This window comes from Nematostella vectensis, chromosome 9, assembly GCF_932526225.1.
Source record: "Nematostella vectensis chromosome 9, jaNemVect1.1, whole genome shotgun sequence".
NCBI classification, from domain to species: domain Eukaryota; kingdom Metazoa; phylum Cnidaria; class Anthozoa; order Actiniaria; family Edwardsiidae; genus Nematostella; species Nematostella vectensis.
In genome coordinates this window covers 1,111,859-1,131,139 of record NC_064042.1, presented here as the reverse complement: position 1 = coordinate 1,131,139, position 19,281 = coordinate 1,111,859, and the positions used below count along the sequence as shown (strand labels likewise).

At 41.4% G+C, this 19,281-nt stretch overlaps 3 protein-coding genes across 4 annotated transcripts; 1 reads left to right on the top strand and 2 right to left on the bottom strand.

Moving 5' to 3' along the window:
- Positions 1-2,167: 2,167 nt before the first annotated feature.
- On the bottom strand, positions 2,168-7,587 carry LOC116616325. Of its 2 annotated transcripts, none has more exons than XM_032378412.2 (4): positions 7,338-7,587; positions 4,905-4,992; positions 3,984-4,092; positions 2,168-3,083 (listed from the first exon to the last, which is right to left on the bottom strand). In XM_032378412.2, exons 2-4 carry the CDS (start codon positions 4,954-4,956, stop codon positions 2,771-2,773), a joined length of 474 nt encoding a protein of 157 aa, XP_032234303.1. In that variant the 5' UTR covers positions 4,957-4,992; positions 7,338-7,587; the 3' UTR covers positions 2,168-2,770. The 2 variants fall into 2 exon arrangements, with proteins under 2 accessions (XP_032234303.1, XP_032234301.1); XM_032378410.2 differs by having other exon boundaries at positions 4,905-4,956.
- Positions 7,588-12,892: 5,305 nt separating this feature from the next.
- Positions 12,893-13,941, top strand: LOC125572393. The gene is made up of 2 exons (XM_048732879.1): positions 12,893-13,015; positions 13,512-13,941. Exons 1-2 carry the CDS (start codon positions 12,914-12,916, stop codon positions 13,788-13,790), a joined length of 381 nt encoding a protein of 126 aa, XP_048588836.1. The 5' UTR covers positions 12,893-12,913; the 3' UTR covers positions 13,791-13,941.
- A 920-nt stretch (positions 13,942-14,861) lies between these two features.
- On the bottom strand, positions 14,862-17,543 carry LOC116608277. Its single transcript, XM_048732878.1, has 2 exons — positions 16,695-17,543; positions 14,862-16,045 (listed from the first exon to the last, which is right to left on the bottom strand). The coding sequence occupies exons 1-2, from the start codon at positions 17,362-17,364 to the stop codon at positions 15,840-15,842; spliced, it is 876 nt and encodes a 291-aa protein (XP_048588835.1). The 5' UTR covers positions 17,365-17,543; the 3' UTR covers positions 14,862-15,839.
- Between the last annotated feature and the right edge of the window lie 1,738 nt (positions 17,544-19,281).

Genomic DNA, 19,281 nt, shown 5'->3' with positions numbered 1-19,281 from the left:
ACTGACACCTCCACGACACCCACCTGTGTGCTCAACACTGGTTCATAAGAACACATTGAAAGGAGGAGCGCTTTCTCTAGCCTTCCGAAACGGATAGCCCGGACCGATCTCTGAGAAGGGGTAAAAGTGCCGTTGATAAATTTTCAAAATTATTTCTGTTTTACTTCCCATGCGAAAGCTAAATCCAAGTTTCAATTACAAACAATGTTTTTTTCTTATTAGCTAGCAGTCAATCAAAATCAGTGAGATGAAATTTGGTGTCGTTCGTGAGGATTAGCAAGCGAGTACACAGGCCTCCCACCCGCGTCAGTGAATGATTTCTAAGGACATACGAATTCGCGCAAATAAACATCTATAAGTTATATCTTCATTCTCTTATTCATGAAATAAACTTAGTTTGGATGTAAATGTATTCGTCTGTGGTGTTTTTCTTCCCTAGAAGCTCAGTTTCACGAGTTTAGAGCGATATAAGTTTGACTCGTTTTCGAGTCGATATTAAGTATGTTTAAACATACATAACACAAGGCTGGAAACAATATTCTGACTACCTCAGCTTCAGCGCGATTTTCTGCCGGATTTTAAGCAGTACAAAATCACTGACAACGGTATAGGATGGGAGAGGGATGGAACTTTCCCCGATTGAGTTTTTAAGCAATCTGCCTTAAAACCTGCGAAAATGAACCTCAATTTTAGCTTACCATCGATGATCTCGACATAGCAGCTGGTCAAATGGCATCCTTGGAATGAAATTTGCATAGACAGCGTAGCCCCACACCACCCTAGACCTCTCTTGTCCTTCTCCATCCCTCTACCATATCGACAGGTCGCAAACGTCGACAGTCCGCATGTACTCCCCATAGCTGTATAAGTTACGTTTCACACAACAACTCACAATTTAGAAGATAGTAGGGAGTAGGTGGTGGTTTAGAAGTGCAACAGTAAATCATGGGAAAGGGTTAGAAGCGCAACAGCGAATCATGGGAAAGGGTTAGAAGTGCCACAGCGAATCATGGGAAAGGGTTAGAAGCGCAACAGCGAATCATGGGGAAGGTTTGAAAGGCACAGCGAATCATGGGAAAGGGTTAGAAGCGCAACAGCGAATCATGGGAAAGGTTTGAAAGGCACAGTGAATCATGGAAAAGGGTTAGAAACGCAACAGCGAATCATAGGAAAGGTTTGAAAGGCACAGTGAATCATGGGAAATGGTTAGAAGCGCAACAGCGAATCATGGGAAAGGTTTGAAAGGCACAGTGAATCATGGAAAAGGTTTGAAAGGCACAGTGAATCATGGGAAAGGATTAGAAACACAACAGCGAATCATGGGAAAGGCACAGTGAATCATGGGAAAGGGTTAGAAGCGCAACAGCGAATCATGGGAAAGGCACAGTGAATCATGGGAAAGGGTTAGAAGCGCAACAGCGAATCATAGGAAAGGGTTAGAAGCGCAACAGCGAATCATGGGAAAGGTTTGAAAGGCACTGAATCCTGGGAAAGGGTTAGAAACGCAACAGCGAATCATGGGAAAGGGTTAGAAGCGCAACAGCGAATCATGGGAAAGGTTTGAAAGGCACAGTGAATCATGGGAAAGGGTTAGAAACGCAACAGCGAATCATGGGAAAGGGTTAGAAGCGCAACAACTCATGGGAAAGGGTTAGAAGCCAAACAGCGAATCGTGGGGAAGGTTTGAAAGGCACAGTGAATCATGGGAAAGGGTTAGAAACGCAACAATGAATCATGAGAAGGGTTTTTAAGCGCAACAGTGAATTATGGGGAATGGTTAGAAGCGTAACAGTGAATCATGGAAAAGGTTTGGAAGGCGCTTACTTTGGGGAGGCGCCTATTTGGGGAAGGTGCTTATTTTGGGGAGGCGCCTATTTGGGCGAGGCGCTTATTCGAGCTATTGCGGTCTTGATGTAATCGGCCATTCACGTGAGACTTCCATATATGGCTTGGAATTGACGGATAAAGATCTCGGCAGATCCATGAAGTCAGAGCTGTCCTTTAGAGAACTCGACACTCGTAAATCCCGCGCTCTGATTGGTCAAGGACCCATTCGTTATCAGAGAGCACACGCACGCTTGGCTCCGGCACGCGCAAGCGCTCCCCAAAACTATCAACACAGGAACAAAATAATTGTATAAAACAGATAGATTAATTGTCTTTTTACTAGTCTATCCTTGCACAGAAGACGTCATAGCATGTCATGAAGAACAGTCAGTTTTGTTCATGACATGCTGTTACATCATCGTACATCTAGAGTAGAGGACAGACGCACGCAAATAAATGAGATCTATTTGCTAGATAATCTATCGTCTGTCTTTTGTCAATCAAGTAATACATCCCGATTGGTTAGCTTCCTGTTCATTCTACGAAATAAACGCCATCAAAGTTCCAGTCTTCTAGTCACGTCATCTACCTGGAATGATGGATGGAGCTAAAAAACTGGTTTGGTTCGATTTCACGAAATATTTAAAGATGGAGAAAGCACATTAAGTCTATAATGGCTAAATATAATGATACCATCTCCATCTAGTTATCTTCTAACAGTTGCGAAATTCCCCCTTTTAGTCACGTCATTGTCGCCTGTTTAAGAAGTCAGGGGATCAGAACTTTTTTCTACATCTGGCGTGCAGATTTTTTTTATCAGGAAATGGGTCTTTTTTCTTCTTTTGAAAAAGCGATGCAGGATTTGTTAGACCAGAAGGCAATGCATGCATTTTTCTCAAAGAGCCCCCCCCCCCCCCCCCTCAGACATTCATTTTAGATTCAATTACAATTGCGAGGTATCATTTTTTTTCTTAGGCAAAGTAGAGTCATCGATGCTGTATCTAATGTTGTCGAATCCGATTTCTTGTCCGAGTTCTTCCCGAGAAGGTGCGGTCGCACGAGGCAGAGGGACCATGCGCTGCACATCGTTGATGATAAAGTCGGCTGATGCTCGGGATTGAAACGGATCCTCGTCGGCAATACTCCAGTTATCGCGCCAGTAAACATTTGCCATTGAGTGTGATCTTTCTTCGCGGGGTGGCAGAGGTAGACCAAATCTCTTCACGTAATCCTCATCCTCCCCCTTCTCAATCTCCCTGCGGAGTCAAAATAAGACGCACTCTTAAAAAGGAACTCTAAGCCAAACCTTTGTTATGGCTTTCTTTCGATAATTGGGATCACAAATTATGCGATGAAATCTCGAAATAACCATCTAAGGGCAGAGTTCTATACCGTATTAACCAAATTCGATAAAAATATTGCAAAAACAAATTTTATCCACCGATGGAAATCAATGCTTCCTTGCGCTTGGTATTTTGCTAGGTTGACAAAATGGCGGCTGCCCGAGTCGCTCTCATCAAGCCGAGACCAATACACATACAGTGGACCCCAATTAACACGAACTCGGGTAACCCAAGTTCCTTGATCAGTTATCATTTCAACATACAGTGGATCCCCATATGTCGAACTCGGATAACTCAAATCCCTTGATGAGTTATCATTTCAAAATACAGTGGACCCCAATTAACACGAACTCGGGTAACCCAAATTCCTTGATCAGTTATCATTTCAACATACAGTGGACCCCCATATGTCGAACTCGGATAACTCAAATCCCTTGATGAGTTATTATTTCAACATACAGTGGACCCCAATTAACCCGAACTCGGGTAACCCAAATTCCTTGATCAGTTATCATTTCAACATACAGTGGACCCCAATTAACCCGAACTCGGGTAACCCGAATCCCTTGATGAGTTATCATTTCAACATACAGTGGACCCCAATTAACCCGAACTCGGGTAACCCGAACTCCTTGATGAGTTATCATTTTCAACACAAAATGGAGCCCAATATGTCGAACTCGGATAACCCGAACTCCTTGATGATCATTTTCAAGATACAGTGGGACATATGTAACATTTCCTATAGCTTTACAGATTGCAGATATTGATATAGAAATTCCATGGCATTTGAAATGTGTTTCTGCTCCCCACCTTTGCTCTTTTATTTTCTGCAACCTTTTTTCCGCTTCGCACACCAGGACAAGTAAAATGATAGCAGCTACCACAACCACGCTCGAGAAAGCTATCGCGAAATACAAAACTGCAAAAAGAACAAGTTTCACCTTAAGCACACACGGGGAAGAGAAGAGAAGGGAAGGGAAGGGAAGGGAAGGGAAGGGAAGGGAAGGGAAGGGAAGGGAAGGGAAGGGAAGGGAAGGGAAGGGAAGGGAAGGGAAGGGAAGGGAAGGGAAGGGAAGGGAAGGGAAGGGAAGGGAAGGGAAGGGAAGGGAAGGGAAGGGAAGGGAAGGGAAGGGAAGGGAAGGGAAGGGAAGGGAAGGGAAGGGAAGGGAAGGGAAGGGAAGGGAAGGGAAGGGAAGGGAAGGGAAGGGAAGGGAACGGAAGGGAACGGAAGGGAACGGAAGGGAACGGAAGGGAACGGAAGGGAACGGAAGGGAATGGAAGGGGAGTTCTCGAGAACTCGAGTTCTCTATTATCTCGAAAAGACTTAACTTTGGCCCTAAATTAATTACTTTTAATTACTCGAACTTTAAACCTGATATCCCGCTCTTTGGCTAATACGAAAAGTTTATTGCTCCCCGTAGCAGATTTCACCCTTTATTTCGTTACTCAAAAAATGCAGATTTGATCAATTTACGTTATTCTTATTTGGGTTGGTTTTCATTTTGCGTTATTGTCATTTTGGCTGGTTATAATTCGTAAGTAAATATCATCTTGATATAAAACTTTGAGCAGCTAATCAACCCAACTAGTAACTTTTTTTATCTCTATATATACCTTTAGCCATGTGCCACGCCTTCTTACCGGGTTTCCTGTGCTGCTCGGGTAAGAACGCCTGGCACTAGGCTGCTATATTCTGTCAATGGCGGTTATAAGGGATAGGGAAATACTTACGTAGATCCTCGTACGCTATGTTTAATCCATAAAAATTATCCTCAGAAGACATCTGGAATAAAGACAATGAGGTCGTTAAAGAAACTGCCTATGAACAGTAAAAGATAAAAGTTTATGTTTGTACGCTATTGCGCGCGTCGACTGCATATTAATATTTGGGTGATCTTCGAACCTGCTCGGTCAATCTGTTGGAGGCCTGGGTCTCAGGGCTTTTCAAGATTAGTGAGATAAAGATTTGACAAAGGGATCAATTTTTTCTTGACAATTTCTTGCCGCGAGTCTCAAACTGACAGGAATCAGCATTTGTCACCATGTTTTCTGGAGATCAGGGAGCGGTTTAACTTTATCTCTTCTAAATATGGGCATCAATGGTCATATAAGGCAATACAAACAAACATCCATGGGGAATATGTTTGATATGTAGTGGAGTAGTAATTATACCAGTTGAGATAAGAGCGGCAGTTATAACAAAATCGTCAAGGTGGGAAACATTAGACAGTTGGGGGAAGAAAAAGTTTAGTTTTTTCATAACAGAAGCCTCAAAGCAGGATAGCCGAGGAGGAGTCGCAGTTTCAAGTTTCTAGAAGTCAAAGAAGATGGCAGTGAAAAGAGAGACAACTGAAAATAAAAATGCTCGTGAGGTAAAAAATAGGCAACTATTTCAGCTTGGAAAAAAATCGGAGAGAGAAAAGACGGAGAGAGAAGAGAATTCCGCAGACAGGATATTTCAACAGCGCGCTTAAGTAGAAGTTGGATTAGTAGATTGTAATAAAAAGTGTCTTAGAACAGTTGCCCCATACATTGATACAATAAAGAAGCTGACTGTGTATACAAGTATTGTAAAGTGGAATAAGAACCAGCCTGGTTCAAGTATGAAAAAAGCATGCGCAAAATACATACACGACAATCAATTGAATGAAGCTTAATTGTCGTGTATGTCTTTATAATTTTTGGAGCCGATAAGAGGCAATTATCAAGCTCAACACCAAGCACGCGCAAATGCGCATTTTCCTCTATTGGTTGCCCATTCAACAAAACGAATGACTTCTCAAACATTTTCCTTATTAAGTTAGGATCCGCTTCTGAGTCATTTAAACTAATGTAAAAGACGAAAGCTCTGCTAATGAAGTAAACTATACATGAGCGTCCTTAGTGCCAGTCACTCAGCTGCACAGGAGACTGGGATCCTGGCCCGTAGCAATAATTTATAGCTTGGCTTTCTTTACCCATTTGGTGAACCATTTTCTCTGAGGTATTTTACCCCAACTCTCAGTTGTACTTAATTTCTTTTTTATTCAATGGCATAACAACGAGCCCCACTTCGCAAAACACGTTAAAATGGCATATTTTGTCGTTTGAATATGTCCTGATGCCGAAAATATCCATTTTAAAAGTTGCTGGGGAAATATGATCTGTTCCCTTTCTAAGGAGGGACCATTCCGTTTTTACCAGGCCAGCAGTGGTTAGGCGTTTTAGCACATGAATAATTGCCCGTATAACCGGATCGGGGCAATTTTTTGTCCCAAGCATCCGCTCCAGCGCCCCCCAAAATATTCCCAGCACAACTAGTTCGACTCCACAAATTTGCCAGCAGAACCATTCGGTACGATTTTTTTCCCAGTAACCGAGGGGTCTAACAACTTTCCAGCCAGCAAAAAAACGGACTGCCGAATAGATCCGTTTTGTGCCCTTGTACTTCTGAATGCAGGAATTTGAAATCTGCGCCTAAAGTATATTTACAGTTTCAGCAGTCAGCTGATAAGGCTTACGAAAAGTATTCAGCGGAAACAAAATCCAAATTTTTATTGCCATACCCCAGGCTCCCTACAAGTGCAAGTAATCAAAGTTTTCAAAGAACACTTGCGCATTTGCGTAATCACCCTTGAAAATAGCGCATTCCATTTGAAATAATCTAATAATAACGGATATTATCCCTGGCGCTATACCCCCTCCTACCTTTAAAATACGTTGCACTTTCCCCTATGCATTTAGTCCTTCATTAATTAAGTTTAAGAGGCCAAAATGGCTTCGTTTAAAAACGTTTAACAATTGCCCCCCTCCGGGCAATGAAGCCTAATCGTGTTATATAAAAGGATATTGCGCGTCACGAGTTCTAAACACTTTTCGAAAATTACGTTGAATATATACCATCAGTGAAAGAGCAACTAGGAAAAGAAGACAACATGCATTCCAACATCACTCGTATATCGAATATTGCTTAGGAAGGGTTATCTGTTATTTCTATTAAAATAACAAAAGTAAAGAATATTGTGCTAGTATGCTAGATGTTTCTATTGATTGATGTGACGACGATAATGTGAAAAGAGAACAACTTTTAAAAGTTTATGAAACTTCCTTGAATAACTGTTTCACCGATTCTTGTTCAAAGTAAGGGAATGATAACTCCTTTTTATACACTTTGATGTAACTTACTGTTTGTTGTTATGATTTCTTGGCCTTGGTTTCTACAACTTCTTATTCAAGAACTTCGAGTTTGTTTTTTGTGTCTTTGGTTAGTGGTCATCTTTCTTGTACAACCAGAAACTTAGGTCCACATTGCTGCTGAATGGGGGACGATTCTCTTTGGAATAGAAAACTTCTCGGATTCAATAAGCTAATTATCGCGATCTCTATAAATCGTGCTTCGTTTTGAACGTGTCTGGTGAGTCACGCATTGGGAGTATTGAACAAAAGATTTTTTTATATTACGTTGCGCGCAATCATGTATGACATCATCGCACTTGGAGGTAAATAAGGTGCCATTACTCATCTAAGATAGGCCTTCGCCGGCGAGAGAACAATATCAAGCAACCTGTTTTCAGATCGGGTAAAATTTAATGTGATATTCATTGTAAAAAAATAATAGCAACTATGGGTGACGAAGCTGTCTGTCACTCATTTTTGCCGCTATAGCTAAATTTGAGACCCCCGACACCCGATGAACTCTAGAATCTGAAATGCTCCTAAGAAATTCGAGGAGGGCAACCTTAAGAGAGGTTTAATCACAGTATTTTCCAAAAACCTAAAAACACAAAGCATCTTAGATTGCGTGCATTTTGATGTTTTGTTGTTCTTGGCACTAAAAAAATGTCACATGCACACGTGCCTATTATAAGAAAAGTACAAAGGCTGGCAGCAATGTAGACCTACGTCGTTGTGCGCTGCACATGATGACGACATCACTACAATACTATAGCAACACACCCATTCCCAAGAGACGCAAGCGTGAAAAAGACTCTGATATTTTTCAGTGTACATCTCAGCGAGCTGTGCGTGGCGTAACCGACTAAGACAGGGCTGGGATCCTGGAAAATGCCTCCCCATTAATGCGCGGGTACCTCTGGTTCCTTTGTGTTGTACGGTTCGCTAGATAGCGGTGCTGGGGCCGAAATCTCCAGCTTAGCCGTAAAGCATGATGCTGCCATACGCTGTTTCAGCGCATGTCTGGAAGTATGGTCTATTTTTTTCTCATTTTGCCTGATCTGGACGAGGTTCGATTCTTGGCCATGTCCTCATTTATTTATTCACATTTATTTACCACTTACAATTCCATATTCCTTGCGCACCTTTGCTTCCCTACCCATATGTCTGAGTTGAAGCTCTAAATATGGTGTAACCAAGTGATTTAAAGTTCTTCTTTTGTGATTTTTTAATATTCGGATAGCATTACCTACTAAAAATATAAACACGGCTCAATAGACATATGAGGACTATTTTGAGCGCTGGTGTGTTGCGCCCTCTTCATCAGGGTATAACTGATGAAATTAAATAATATATGTTTATTATTCCCTATTGCAGTTGAGACTGAATTGCAGGGAGAGCGCCAACAAACTTACAGTACACACAATTAACAATTAAATATTTTACAGTTACAAAATCGCTTAGTCTTTTGGTTTTTGTCATCTTTGGCGACTCGTAGTATCCGACCTAAGACTGTATTTGGCGGGTACTACCCATGTCCTCGAGTCCATCAGCTGTAGGACGGGATGCTCGGGTGGAAGGTTGGCTACATACTGGCGGCATAGATTATTGCGGCGCTTCTCAAGAGTCAGGAGACCAGCTGACACTAATGCATTATCGTAAGAAGTGTCTGGAAAAATAATCCGCAATGCACGCTTCTGGGTTTGTTCCAGGGATGATGTACCTATGTACATTGGCAGATTGGCGAATACGACGCAACAATAGACGCCCACGAGATCATTATGGGAGACGCCGGATTTTTTCAGTTGCCTTAGGGCGTATAGTCGCTTGTTGGCTTTCTTGACTATAACATCGCAATGGGCCTCCCATTTCAGGTCGTCTGTGATGGTAAGTCCGAGCAGCTTAAAACTACGTACGCGTTCTACGACCGTGTCACCGATGAAAATGGGAGACCACTCGCAGGTGTTATAGTCAAGAAAGTCAACCGCCATAGATTTACATTTTTTCGGATTAAGCACCATATTATTGTTGGATGCAAACTAGTAAATGCCACTAACTAAGTAGTTCATCACCGGGGGGGGGGGGGGGGGGGGGGAGTTCCTTGGGACGATCTCAAGAATGGTTAAGTCGTCGACAAATTTCGCACGCGGGAACCATTTTCTCATAAGGTCGTCTACCATAACGGCGAAGAGAATTGGGCCAAGTTTGGTACCCTGCGGAATACCTCCATTTATTGCGTGAAGGCTTGAGGACACATCCGAGATCTTGGCAAATTGGGTGCGGCCCATGTAATACAAGTTACATGCTTGTTACATGCATGTTGTTTTGCGGATGCCTCTCGCAACTATAAAACAAGCCTTTAAGACCTTTCTTTTATTGATAAATCTGCGTCTATTCTATTATTCTCAGTTCCAGAGTAGATCCAGAAAAGATCTAGTGACATTCGCACATGCGTACCCCTAATTAAAAGTCTTATATCACATCGAGTGAGTCAATATATATCCCATTGTGTGTCTTATCTGCCATTGGGTGTGGTCTTTTATCCCATTGGGTGTGTGTTATATCCCATTGGGCGTGTCCTTTATCCCATTGGGTGTGTCTTATATACCATTGGGTGTGTCCTATATCTATCTCATTGGGTGTGTCTTATATACCATTGGGTGTCCTATATCCCATTGCGTGTGTCTTTTATCCAATTGGTTGTGTCTTTTATCCATTGATTGTGTCGTATATCCCATTGGGTGTGTCTTATATCCCATTGGGTGTGTCCTATATCCAATTGCGTGTGTCTTTTATCCAATTGGGTGTGTCTTTTATCCATTGGTTGTGTCGTATATCCCATTGGGTGTGTCGTATATCCCATTGGGTGTGTCTTATATCCCATTGGGTGTGTCCTATATCCAATTGCGTGTGTCTTTTATCCAATTGGGTGTGTCCTATATCCCATTGGATGTGCCTTATATCCCATCGGGTGTGTCTTATATCCCATCGGGTGTGTCCTATATCCTATTGGGTGTGTCTTTTATCCATTGGTTGTGTCGTATATCCCATTGGGTGTGTCGTATATCCCATTGGGTGTGTCTTATATCCCATTGGGTGTGTCCTATATCCAATTGCGTGTGTCTTTTATCCAATTGGGTGTGTCCTATATCCCATTGGATGTGCCTTATATCCCATCGGGTGTGTCCGATATTCCATTGGGTGTGTCCTATATCCCATTGGGTGTGTCTTATATCCCATCGGGTGTGTCTTATATCCCATCGGGTGTGTCCTATATCCTATTGGGTGTGTCCTATATCCCATTGGGTGTGTCTTATATCCCATTGTGTGTGTCTTATATCCTATTGGGTGTGTCTTATATGCCATTGGGTGTGTCCTATATCCCATTGTGTGTGTCGTATATCCCATTGTGTGTGTCTTATATCCCATTGGGCGTGTCTTATATGCCATTGGGTGTGTCCTATATCCCATTGGGTGTGTCGTATATCCCATTGGGTGTGTCCTATATCTATCTCATTGGGTGTGTCTTTTATCCATTGGTTGTGTCTTATATCCCATTGGGTGTGTCCTATATCCAATTGGGTGTGTCCTATATCCCATTGGGTGTGTCTTTTATCCCATTTGGTGTGTCCTATATCCCATTGGGCGTGTCTTATATGCCATTGGGTGTGTCTTTTATCCCATTTGGTGTGTCCTATATCCCATTGGGTGTGTCCTACATCCCATTAAGTGATATCGGTCTTGACACAAAGTGATATGATCCGTGGTATAGCTGGGATCTCTCTCGCGCGTGTTGTCGTGCCCAGACTTCTTCCTCATTACTCTCAGTATCGTTTTTCTAATATTACAAAATAAAAAAAATTAAGTTTAAAGTTTTAAATTTAAAAATATTACTCAAAACCGAAATTATACTATACTGAGATACTAGGTAATGTTTTTAGACATCGCCATGCAGTAAGCAGCTAACCTCATAAGACGCTTGTACACAATGTAGCAGATGATACACATCGCCATGTAAGGACAACAACAGCAACATAGACAGCAACAATAACAGCTACAACACTAGTAAAAAACAATAACAAAAACAACGCTAATAATAGCACACCATCAACAGCAAGCTAATATTGCAAAGACGAGCTAGTATTGCAAAGATAAGCTAGTATTGCAAAGACGAGCTAGTATTGCAAAGATAAGCTAGTATTGCAAAGACGGGCTAGTATTATAAAGACGAGCTGGTATTGCCAAGACGAGCTAGTATTGTAAAGACGAGTTAGTATTGCAAAGACGAGCTAGTATTGCCAAGACGAGCTAGTATTGTAAAGACGAGCTAGTATTGCAAAGACGAGCTAGTATTGCCAAGACGAGCTAGTATTGTAAAGACGAGCTAGTATTACAAAGACGAGCTAGTATTACAAAGACGAGCTAGTATTGTAAAGACGAGCTAGTATTGCAAAGACGAGCTAGTATTGCAAAGACGAGCTAGTGTTGCAAAGACGAGCTAGTATTGCAAAGACGGACTAGTATTGCAAAGACGAGGTAGTATTGCAAAGACGAGCTAGTATTGCAAAGACGAGCTAGTATTGCCAAGACGAGCTAGTGTTGCAAAGACGAGCTAGTATTGCAAAGACGGGCTAGTATTGCAAAGACGAGCTAGTATTGCAAAGACGAGCTAGTATTGCCAAGACGAGCTAGAATTGCCAAGTCGAGCTAGTATTGCCAAGACCCCTAAACAGCGGTTTTATTTGCCCGTTCAATTCCTCGAAGATTAATAACATCTTAGAGACCATTGCGGTCTCTTGCTCAAACTAGAAGCATTGGTCATCATATTCGCCACAGATCAGATCGATTGCAGGATTTGAAGGGGCTCCTAAACGGGTTTCAATTTGAACGATTTTTTTAAACAATTACCCGCGAGAGTCCCGGTTAAAAGACGTGGACACAAACGTATCGACACAAACGTGTGCTCAATGTTTCTGCTATAGTTCAGGAAGCATTTTTTGGATCCTCAATAGTGTTTCTTCTGGATGCTTAATGAGGCAACCTTACGGGAACATGCGTGTCTAGAGAGAAACGCACGGTGGCGTCCACAGAAGTAATTCACTGACGACGGACCAATCGGCATCCTTACTCTGGTGTAATAGGGTACTAGATCCATCTAGAAACTTTTTCTATCCAAATGTACACTGAAATTAACAGGCTTCTTAACTACCAACGAAGAGGTCAAGGCCTGGATCCCTCGGACCCCCCCTTTGGAGATGCGCTTGGACCGCGATATCACCCAACCTTGCGGAGCACATAGCCAAGACATGCGCGCCTTGAGGACAGGCTAATAGCTAATAGACCAAACAAGTGAGAGCATTCTAACTTATTTCACTTGGATCAAACGCCGAGGCTGTAAAAAGATTAAAGCATATAATTGGTTAGACCCTTGTCCATACGAAATACAGCTTCGCCTTGCGCAGACCTGAAAAAAGCCTCTCTAACAACCATGCCTTCAACATTGTTCTGATATTAGAGACCTTTAGATCCGAGAACCAGGTCCACGACCAGGACGAGTTTAAGCTCGCGCGTTGTGTGCGCATGCGCAGATGGCCTGTCACGGTCACGCTACTGTCAAAACTGGTCGCCCTCGAGTGGGCGACGACAAGTTTACACAGCAAAGTGGTACTCACGAGACCAGTTTGTTCAAGGTATGTTTTTTATTTTTGCAAATCATTCTGTTTATCAAAAGTCTATAGGAAATATTGACAGTGTTGTGAAAGGTAAATGTGATAAAGAATTCAAGCAACTCTGTAAAAAGAAGATGCATATCTATCGTTTTTTGAGATACAAATAAAGCGGCTAAAACTTCGCGGTCTTCCCTTTGTTGCTTTTCTCGTATTGTTTTGATTGTTCATTTACGATAAAATTTGCATAATTCAGTTACCCTAACGATCATTTTCAGAAAATATATATTCGGAGGGCTAACTAAGGGCTGAAAGTTTCGCTTAAGTTTTTTTCACGCCCACATTTTTATTGTTCCACGTTTTTATTGTTCCCAACATGTTTGATAACAGTGAGCATTTGCCACCGTAACACTGCAATGTAAACAAACTTCATCTTTTTGACTATAAGCCTAAGTACTCGTAATTTTCTGTAATTGACTAAATTCAGACGCTTAATAGACTCAATCTTGATTTTTTACAGTACAAAATGTCTGAGGATAAAAAAGTGGCGGAAAAAAGAGAGCTCTTTATATGGAAATTTGACAGCGATGTCTCACTTCTGAAAGAGGTTATTGCGGAGCCTCACAAGCATCCTTACGCATCAAAAGAGAGAGGACAGAAGTGGGACAAAATCGCCCTCAATTTAAAAGAAAACCATGGGTTTAAGGTCACTCAAAGGTCGGTGAGAAAGAGGTTTAATAGTCTGCATGAAGACTTTTTAAAAAAAGAGAAGAGAGAGAGAAGAGAGACAGTGGGGTAGAGGTGATGTACGATGAAAAGCACCAGATGCTTACAGACTACAACTAGCTTATAGAGGACTGGGAAAGGGAAAGGAAAGAGAGGGTGGATGACGAGAAGGTTATGGCAGAAGATATGAGGAAGAAGGCAACAGAGAGATTAAGTGCAACCAAGAAGAGAAAAGAGAGTGGCGAAGACAAGGGCGAAGAAGACCAGCCAAAGAGAAAGACACAGCGAAGTTTGGTGCAATTAATGGAGCAGAGCATAGCAGTACGTAGTCAGGAGAGGGCAAGAGAGCTAGAGATCAGAGGAAATGAATTAAAGCAACAGCAGCAATTCCATGGCTACCTGCTCCAGCAGCAACAACAGGCACAGCAGATGCATATGCAACAGCAACAACAACAGCAAGCCATGAATATGGCCATGATGAATGTCCTAACAGAGATGCTGAATGCTGTTAAAAATGCAAGGACCTAGTATTTTTAACAGCATCTCTGCAATAATGTCATGTTTCTTAAATGTTTCTTTTATAAAATTTATTGATAGTCAATTGCTGACATTTTATAGCAGAGTTCAAGTACTTCTCTATTGAACACTTCAGCAATCTGCTTGGTGCCAAACTCTTTATAGAGTAGATTCTTTGGAAAATAAAGTAAAATCATATTTTCTACAAAGTGGGCTACATTTATTATTCATGGGTCAAAGTTGTGTTTGTTCAACAATAGACAACAAAAGCAGTCAAATTCCAGGTGGCATCTGTTCCCAGGAAAAATCCACACCTCCTCAACAGAAAAGGCTTTAGAAAATACAGGGGAGGGGGGGGGCTAGAAAAATCAATTAAACCCATTCAAACTGTATTTGTGACTTGCATCTCTTCCATGTGAGGGATATGAATACATAATTTATGAAATCACTTAAAAGATGGATATAAGGCCAGATACTTTTCAAGATAGCCACCCTCTCGTGTAGTACCCACTTCAGCTCTGGACATGGGATAGAGGTGAAAATACTTGCATACAGGTAGCATGTGGCCTGTACTCTATCATCTGAGGGTTTTGAGAGGCATGTATCAAGCAAGTATCAACTCTGTCACTTCACAAGAATCTAAAAGGGTTTTATTTTATAGAATACCTGTAGCAATCAAAAATCTATATACTCGAACGTTGACAACCCCCTGGCTTAGTTTTAATTTACTTTGAAAGAACTATAGGTCAGTATTTACTTTGGTTAGTCCTCCCAAGAAATATTCATGGAAGCCGAAAAATTAAAGTTCACCACCTAAAGGAATTGATTTTCCTAGGCTGCCATCAAGGAAACAAAAGTTTCTTTTTATATGCAAACCTTTCAAAAGTTGCCAAATAAAGCCAATAGGTTTGGTACTTTCTAAGTAACCAGATTTTTTGCCACAAGTTGCTTTAAACACTAAAAGAATCTGTCTTAACAAGCCTCGTATAATTATGAATATAATTGGCTCCTTCATATTCGACAAATAACAAAAAAATAGAAACTAGCAGAATAGAATTAAAAACAGAAACTAGCAGCTAGCTAATAAAAGACTGACAGAAAGTGCCATATTCCATTTAAAATTTGTAATCCCCCAATCGAGGAACTTTGCTCTACCACAGTGGAAATCTAGAATCTCTCATGTTACCCCTGTGGAAATGTCAGATAAATTTATGCACCCTATTGCTAATCAAGACTCTAGCAAACATATAGAAATCTATAGTTGAAATCAAAGCCCCCTGTGGAAAACCAGGTTCAAAACTGAAGACCCCTAAGGAAATCCAGAGTCAATATAAAAGACTCTTTCTGGCTCTTTGATATGAGGGGAACAAAAATGGAATAGCCCAAATTATTTTCATTAAACTTGAAAGTGCTCTTGAATAGTAGGTGGCTCTAGGTCAAAAAAAGAGCTAGACATAGAGCTGTATAAACATGTATGAGCATTTCGTAGAAGAGCACAGGCAGCATACATGGTACCAACTGGACTAAGTCCCATCTTGAGATTCTTTTTGAAATCCAGAAAGGCAAAATAGGAGACAATGTCCCCAAACACCCACTCAACAGCCGATCAAACTTTGCTCATTGAAGAATTGAAGGCCTCTTGGTCGGCTGTGAGGTGAGCATGTTTGTATGGTGCCTGTAGCTGAACTCTGAGAGGGTAAGCAGGATCCCCATAGATGCAAAGTGGCTGCCGTGCTTGATCAACAGAGTATTGCTGAAGTTGGTGCAGTAACCCTGACATCTGTAGCATCCTCGCATCATGCCTCTTTCCCTCTGTATGTGAAAGAAAATTTAACATTTGTTAAATTCATTGTGAAACAATTTTATATTTAGCTGTGGCATTCTAAAACACAAGCATGTTGTTGTAGAGGGAGAATAATATTTTTACGAATGAGAATATTGTGAAATTCTAAGTCTTGTACTGGAAATGTGAAAAAGTATGTTAGTTCTTCAATACACATGTCTTTTTATGTGCAAAAAAAGGAAGAAAAAAAGTTCCTAATAGTACACAGTACTAACAAACTATGGTTGGCGCACAAAGATAAGGTCATTTGCAATGTAACAGATAGAGACTCAGACCAAGTATATGTGAAAGAGAAATGACATAGTGTGAAAAATGAATGGCTGTAAAATGAGCTCTCTTTTATAGTAGTAGTATGTACATGCTATGTACTATGAGGCACTGTTTACAGTATTGTTACTAGGTAAGTCAAAATATTTTCAAACAGCCAATCAGAAAACCTGCACAAATCATGGTGTCGCAACATCAAATTTCTAGATTAAAAATAATGCAAAATCTAATGTAACCAATTTTAACATTGACATTAATAAAGACTTTCAACATATTTTATGAAAGAAACTATAGTACATGTATGGGGATCTTCAAGTGATCCAGTGGGTCAAACAATAAAAAAGCACTTACCGACTGGACCAAACAGGTTGGCTATTAGGCCATTTGGCGCCACCACGGACTGGAATTTAATACCATGAACTCTTTTGTGGCCATTATACATTATTCTTTGGTGCTCTCCTGGACGGCAGATGGGTCTTACAGTGCCATCAACAAAACCCCAACAGTTGTCCAGCGCAGCACCTTTTCGGCTGATTGCCCGAGCAAACGACTCCAATTGGAATGGCTGTAACCAGGGTTGATTCAAGTCAAGTAGCAGATGACCATGTGTATTCACAATAAAATCGGTGACCTCTGATAAAATGAGGCTAAGCTCAGGAATAGAGCGACCAAACCGTGGGATCATATCACCGAGTCTGCAAGGGTATGCAAACCTCCTCAAAAACATCAATAGTCCTTCCAAACCAGAAGAAACAGTTCCATTGATGCAGTTGAATGACTCCGGGATTTGAAGAGCTTCGAGAAGCAGGTCAATTTCGCCACGACCGAACCTAAACTCAGCCTTTAGTTCAGCCTCAGACATATCACCGAGTGTCTCCTCGATCCGACTGTAATTCTCGTGAGGAATGGCAGGATTTTTCCGATTTTGCTCCAAGATAACTCGAATGACATCTTCCTCCTCCAAAAAATCGTCGAGGTATAGCATAATTGAAGATGTTAGAATGTTTTCCTTGGAGAACATGGCTCAAACATGGCCAAACTATGAACAAACTTAATAAAATTGCATTCCGACGGTTTGTTTACTATCTAAATGTTGCAATTTGACGACGACCAGGCCGAGGACTAGTCTGTAGTACCAGTGCGCGCGCGGCCAAAACTCGTCCTGGTCGTGGACCTGGTCCATGGATCTAAAGGTCTCTATTATTTATCCTTTCCTTCCACCTTCCACTTCCCCTAAGCTACACACGACCCTAACACCCCCCCCCCCCCCCCCCAACACACCCACACCCATACCACATAGTAGTGCTTAAGTAGTTTGGTCATCAATACTCGATACCACCATTCGCAGTCTTAAATTTTTATGATTATAGCCATGTCATATGTGCTATTTTTTGTAGATGTGTAAAATTCAGAGCAAAGTGCTTATACCATATCACAAATAAGGGTGCTTTCGATTTTGTAGTTTAAATTTTAATATTGCACAAAATAAAACAGTACAGGGAGGATTCATCTATAGTCAGGAATATAGTAATAAGTCAATGCTTCATGCAAAACTTTCTTTGTACATTCTACTGAAAAACAGAATCAATAAATAATGCCTAGCTAAAGTGTGTGTCAGTGTAAAGAACGAAATTCTAGAAAATTCTAGAAAAGACAATATAATTATTTTAATAATTAAAAGCTTTAAAATGAGCTATAGTTTGTTCATGTTTGTTTTAATTCAATTGTAACGCGGGCGATGTGGCTTAAACCGACGATCGAGGTAAATACGGCTTGCGTCTACGGTATCCTCTGAAAAACACTTATTATTAACAAAAACAGCCATAGAACACGACCGCTGAATGGGGGCTGCTTTTTAAATCCAATATTAAGCCAATCCTAGCTACCGGTGGGGGGGATACAGGGGATGGGGATTGGGTGGATATCCATCCCCCCCCTTTTCTTTGAGCAAAAAAAAAAAAAAGAGGAAAAAAGGAACTTTGTTTGAAGAAACTACGGAGAAGGTACTGTCCATGTGCCATCGCCTGCTTGACTTTGCTGACGCGACAAATTCAATTCTGATCAGCTTGAAACATTGTTAGATCTATGTGACCTACCAAGAACCCTTGGTTCAGTTATAAGCCGTCTATCCGGCCATTATCTACCCCCTTTTTTTGAAATCCTGGATCCGCCCCTGACCGGCTACCAAGAAATGCAGAATTGTCAGGTGCGTATAAAAGCCTTTCACAGTTAACTATGTTAGAAAATGCAAATCATAGGCAAGAAATGATGGCAACAATAGTCACCAACCAGGTTAGGTCAACGAAGCCCGTACACGCATATGATGGACCGCCAAAGCAGGGTCCTTAGGGGGGGGGGTCCAAATCCCGTTTCCCGCCCGTTATTCTCGCAAAATCCCGGTGGCTGTACTGTATAATTTACAGGGGAGGGGGGGGGGGGGGTGAAAAGAGGCCTAAATTTAGAAGGGTTAGGGGTCTTAGGAAGTGACGTCCGCTGAGCAGCAGGGGTTTGAAGTTTAATGCTATTAAAAAGCTCTTGAAATGAGAAAAAAATTATATAGTTTAACAACGTTTTTCGGCATATAAAAGAAGTTTTACCCCTCCAGGACCCCCCCCCCCAAAGGTTAGTACCGCTTGCGATGCGCATTTATGATCTAGGATGGAGGCAAACTGAGTTAAGTTTTTCCTTGAAGGGAGTCTTTATATGATATGATATGCTGAGCACGTTATTAGAAATGAGTTGCTTTTGACGTATTGATGGACGCTACTATCAATGCGGACTCCTCGCACGGGAACTCCATGGGCTGATGCATCTATAACAAAAGCAAACTCCATGTAACCAGACTCAGTTCCCTCATATCATGATCATGAATCATGATGTACCGACATGTAAGATCTACATTCACTGACTGTTTACCCTCCGTAACCCAAACAAAAAA

Coding starts and splice junctions, on each gene's coding strand:
- LOC116616325 (XM_032378412.2), bottom strand. CDS start 4,956: ATGTCTTCTGAGGATAATTTTTATGGATTAAACATAGCGTACGAGGAT. Junction 4,093..4,904: donor CATAGCGTACGAGGATCTAC/GTAAGTATTTCC, acceptor TTCTTTTTGCAG/TTTTGTATTTCGCGATAGCT. Junction 3,084..3,983: donor CAGAAAATAAAAGAGCAAAG/GTGGGGAGCAGA, acceptor TTGACTCCGCAG/GGAGATTGAGAAGGGGGAGG.
- LOC125572393 (XM_048732879.1), top strand. CDS start 12,914: ATGGCCTGTCACGGTCACGCTACTGTCAAAACTGGTCGCCCTCGAGTG. Junction 13,016..13,511: donor ACGAGACCAGTTTGTTCAAG/GTATGTTTTTTA, acceptor GATTTTTTACAG/TACAAAATGTCTGAGGATAA.
- LOC116608277 (XM_048732878.1), bottom strand. CDS start 17,364: ATGTTCTCCAAGGAAAACATTCTAACATCTTCAATTATGCTATACCTC. Junction 16,046..16,694: donor CAACCTGTTTGGTCCAGTCG/GTAAGTGCTTTT, acceptor TTTCACATACAG/AGGGAAAGAGGCATGATGCG.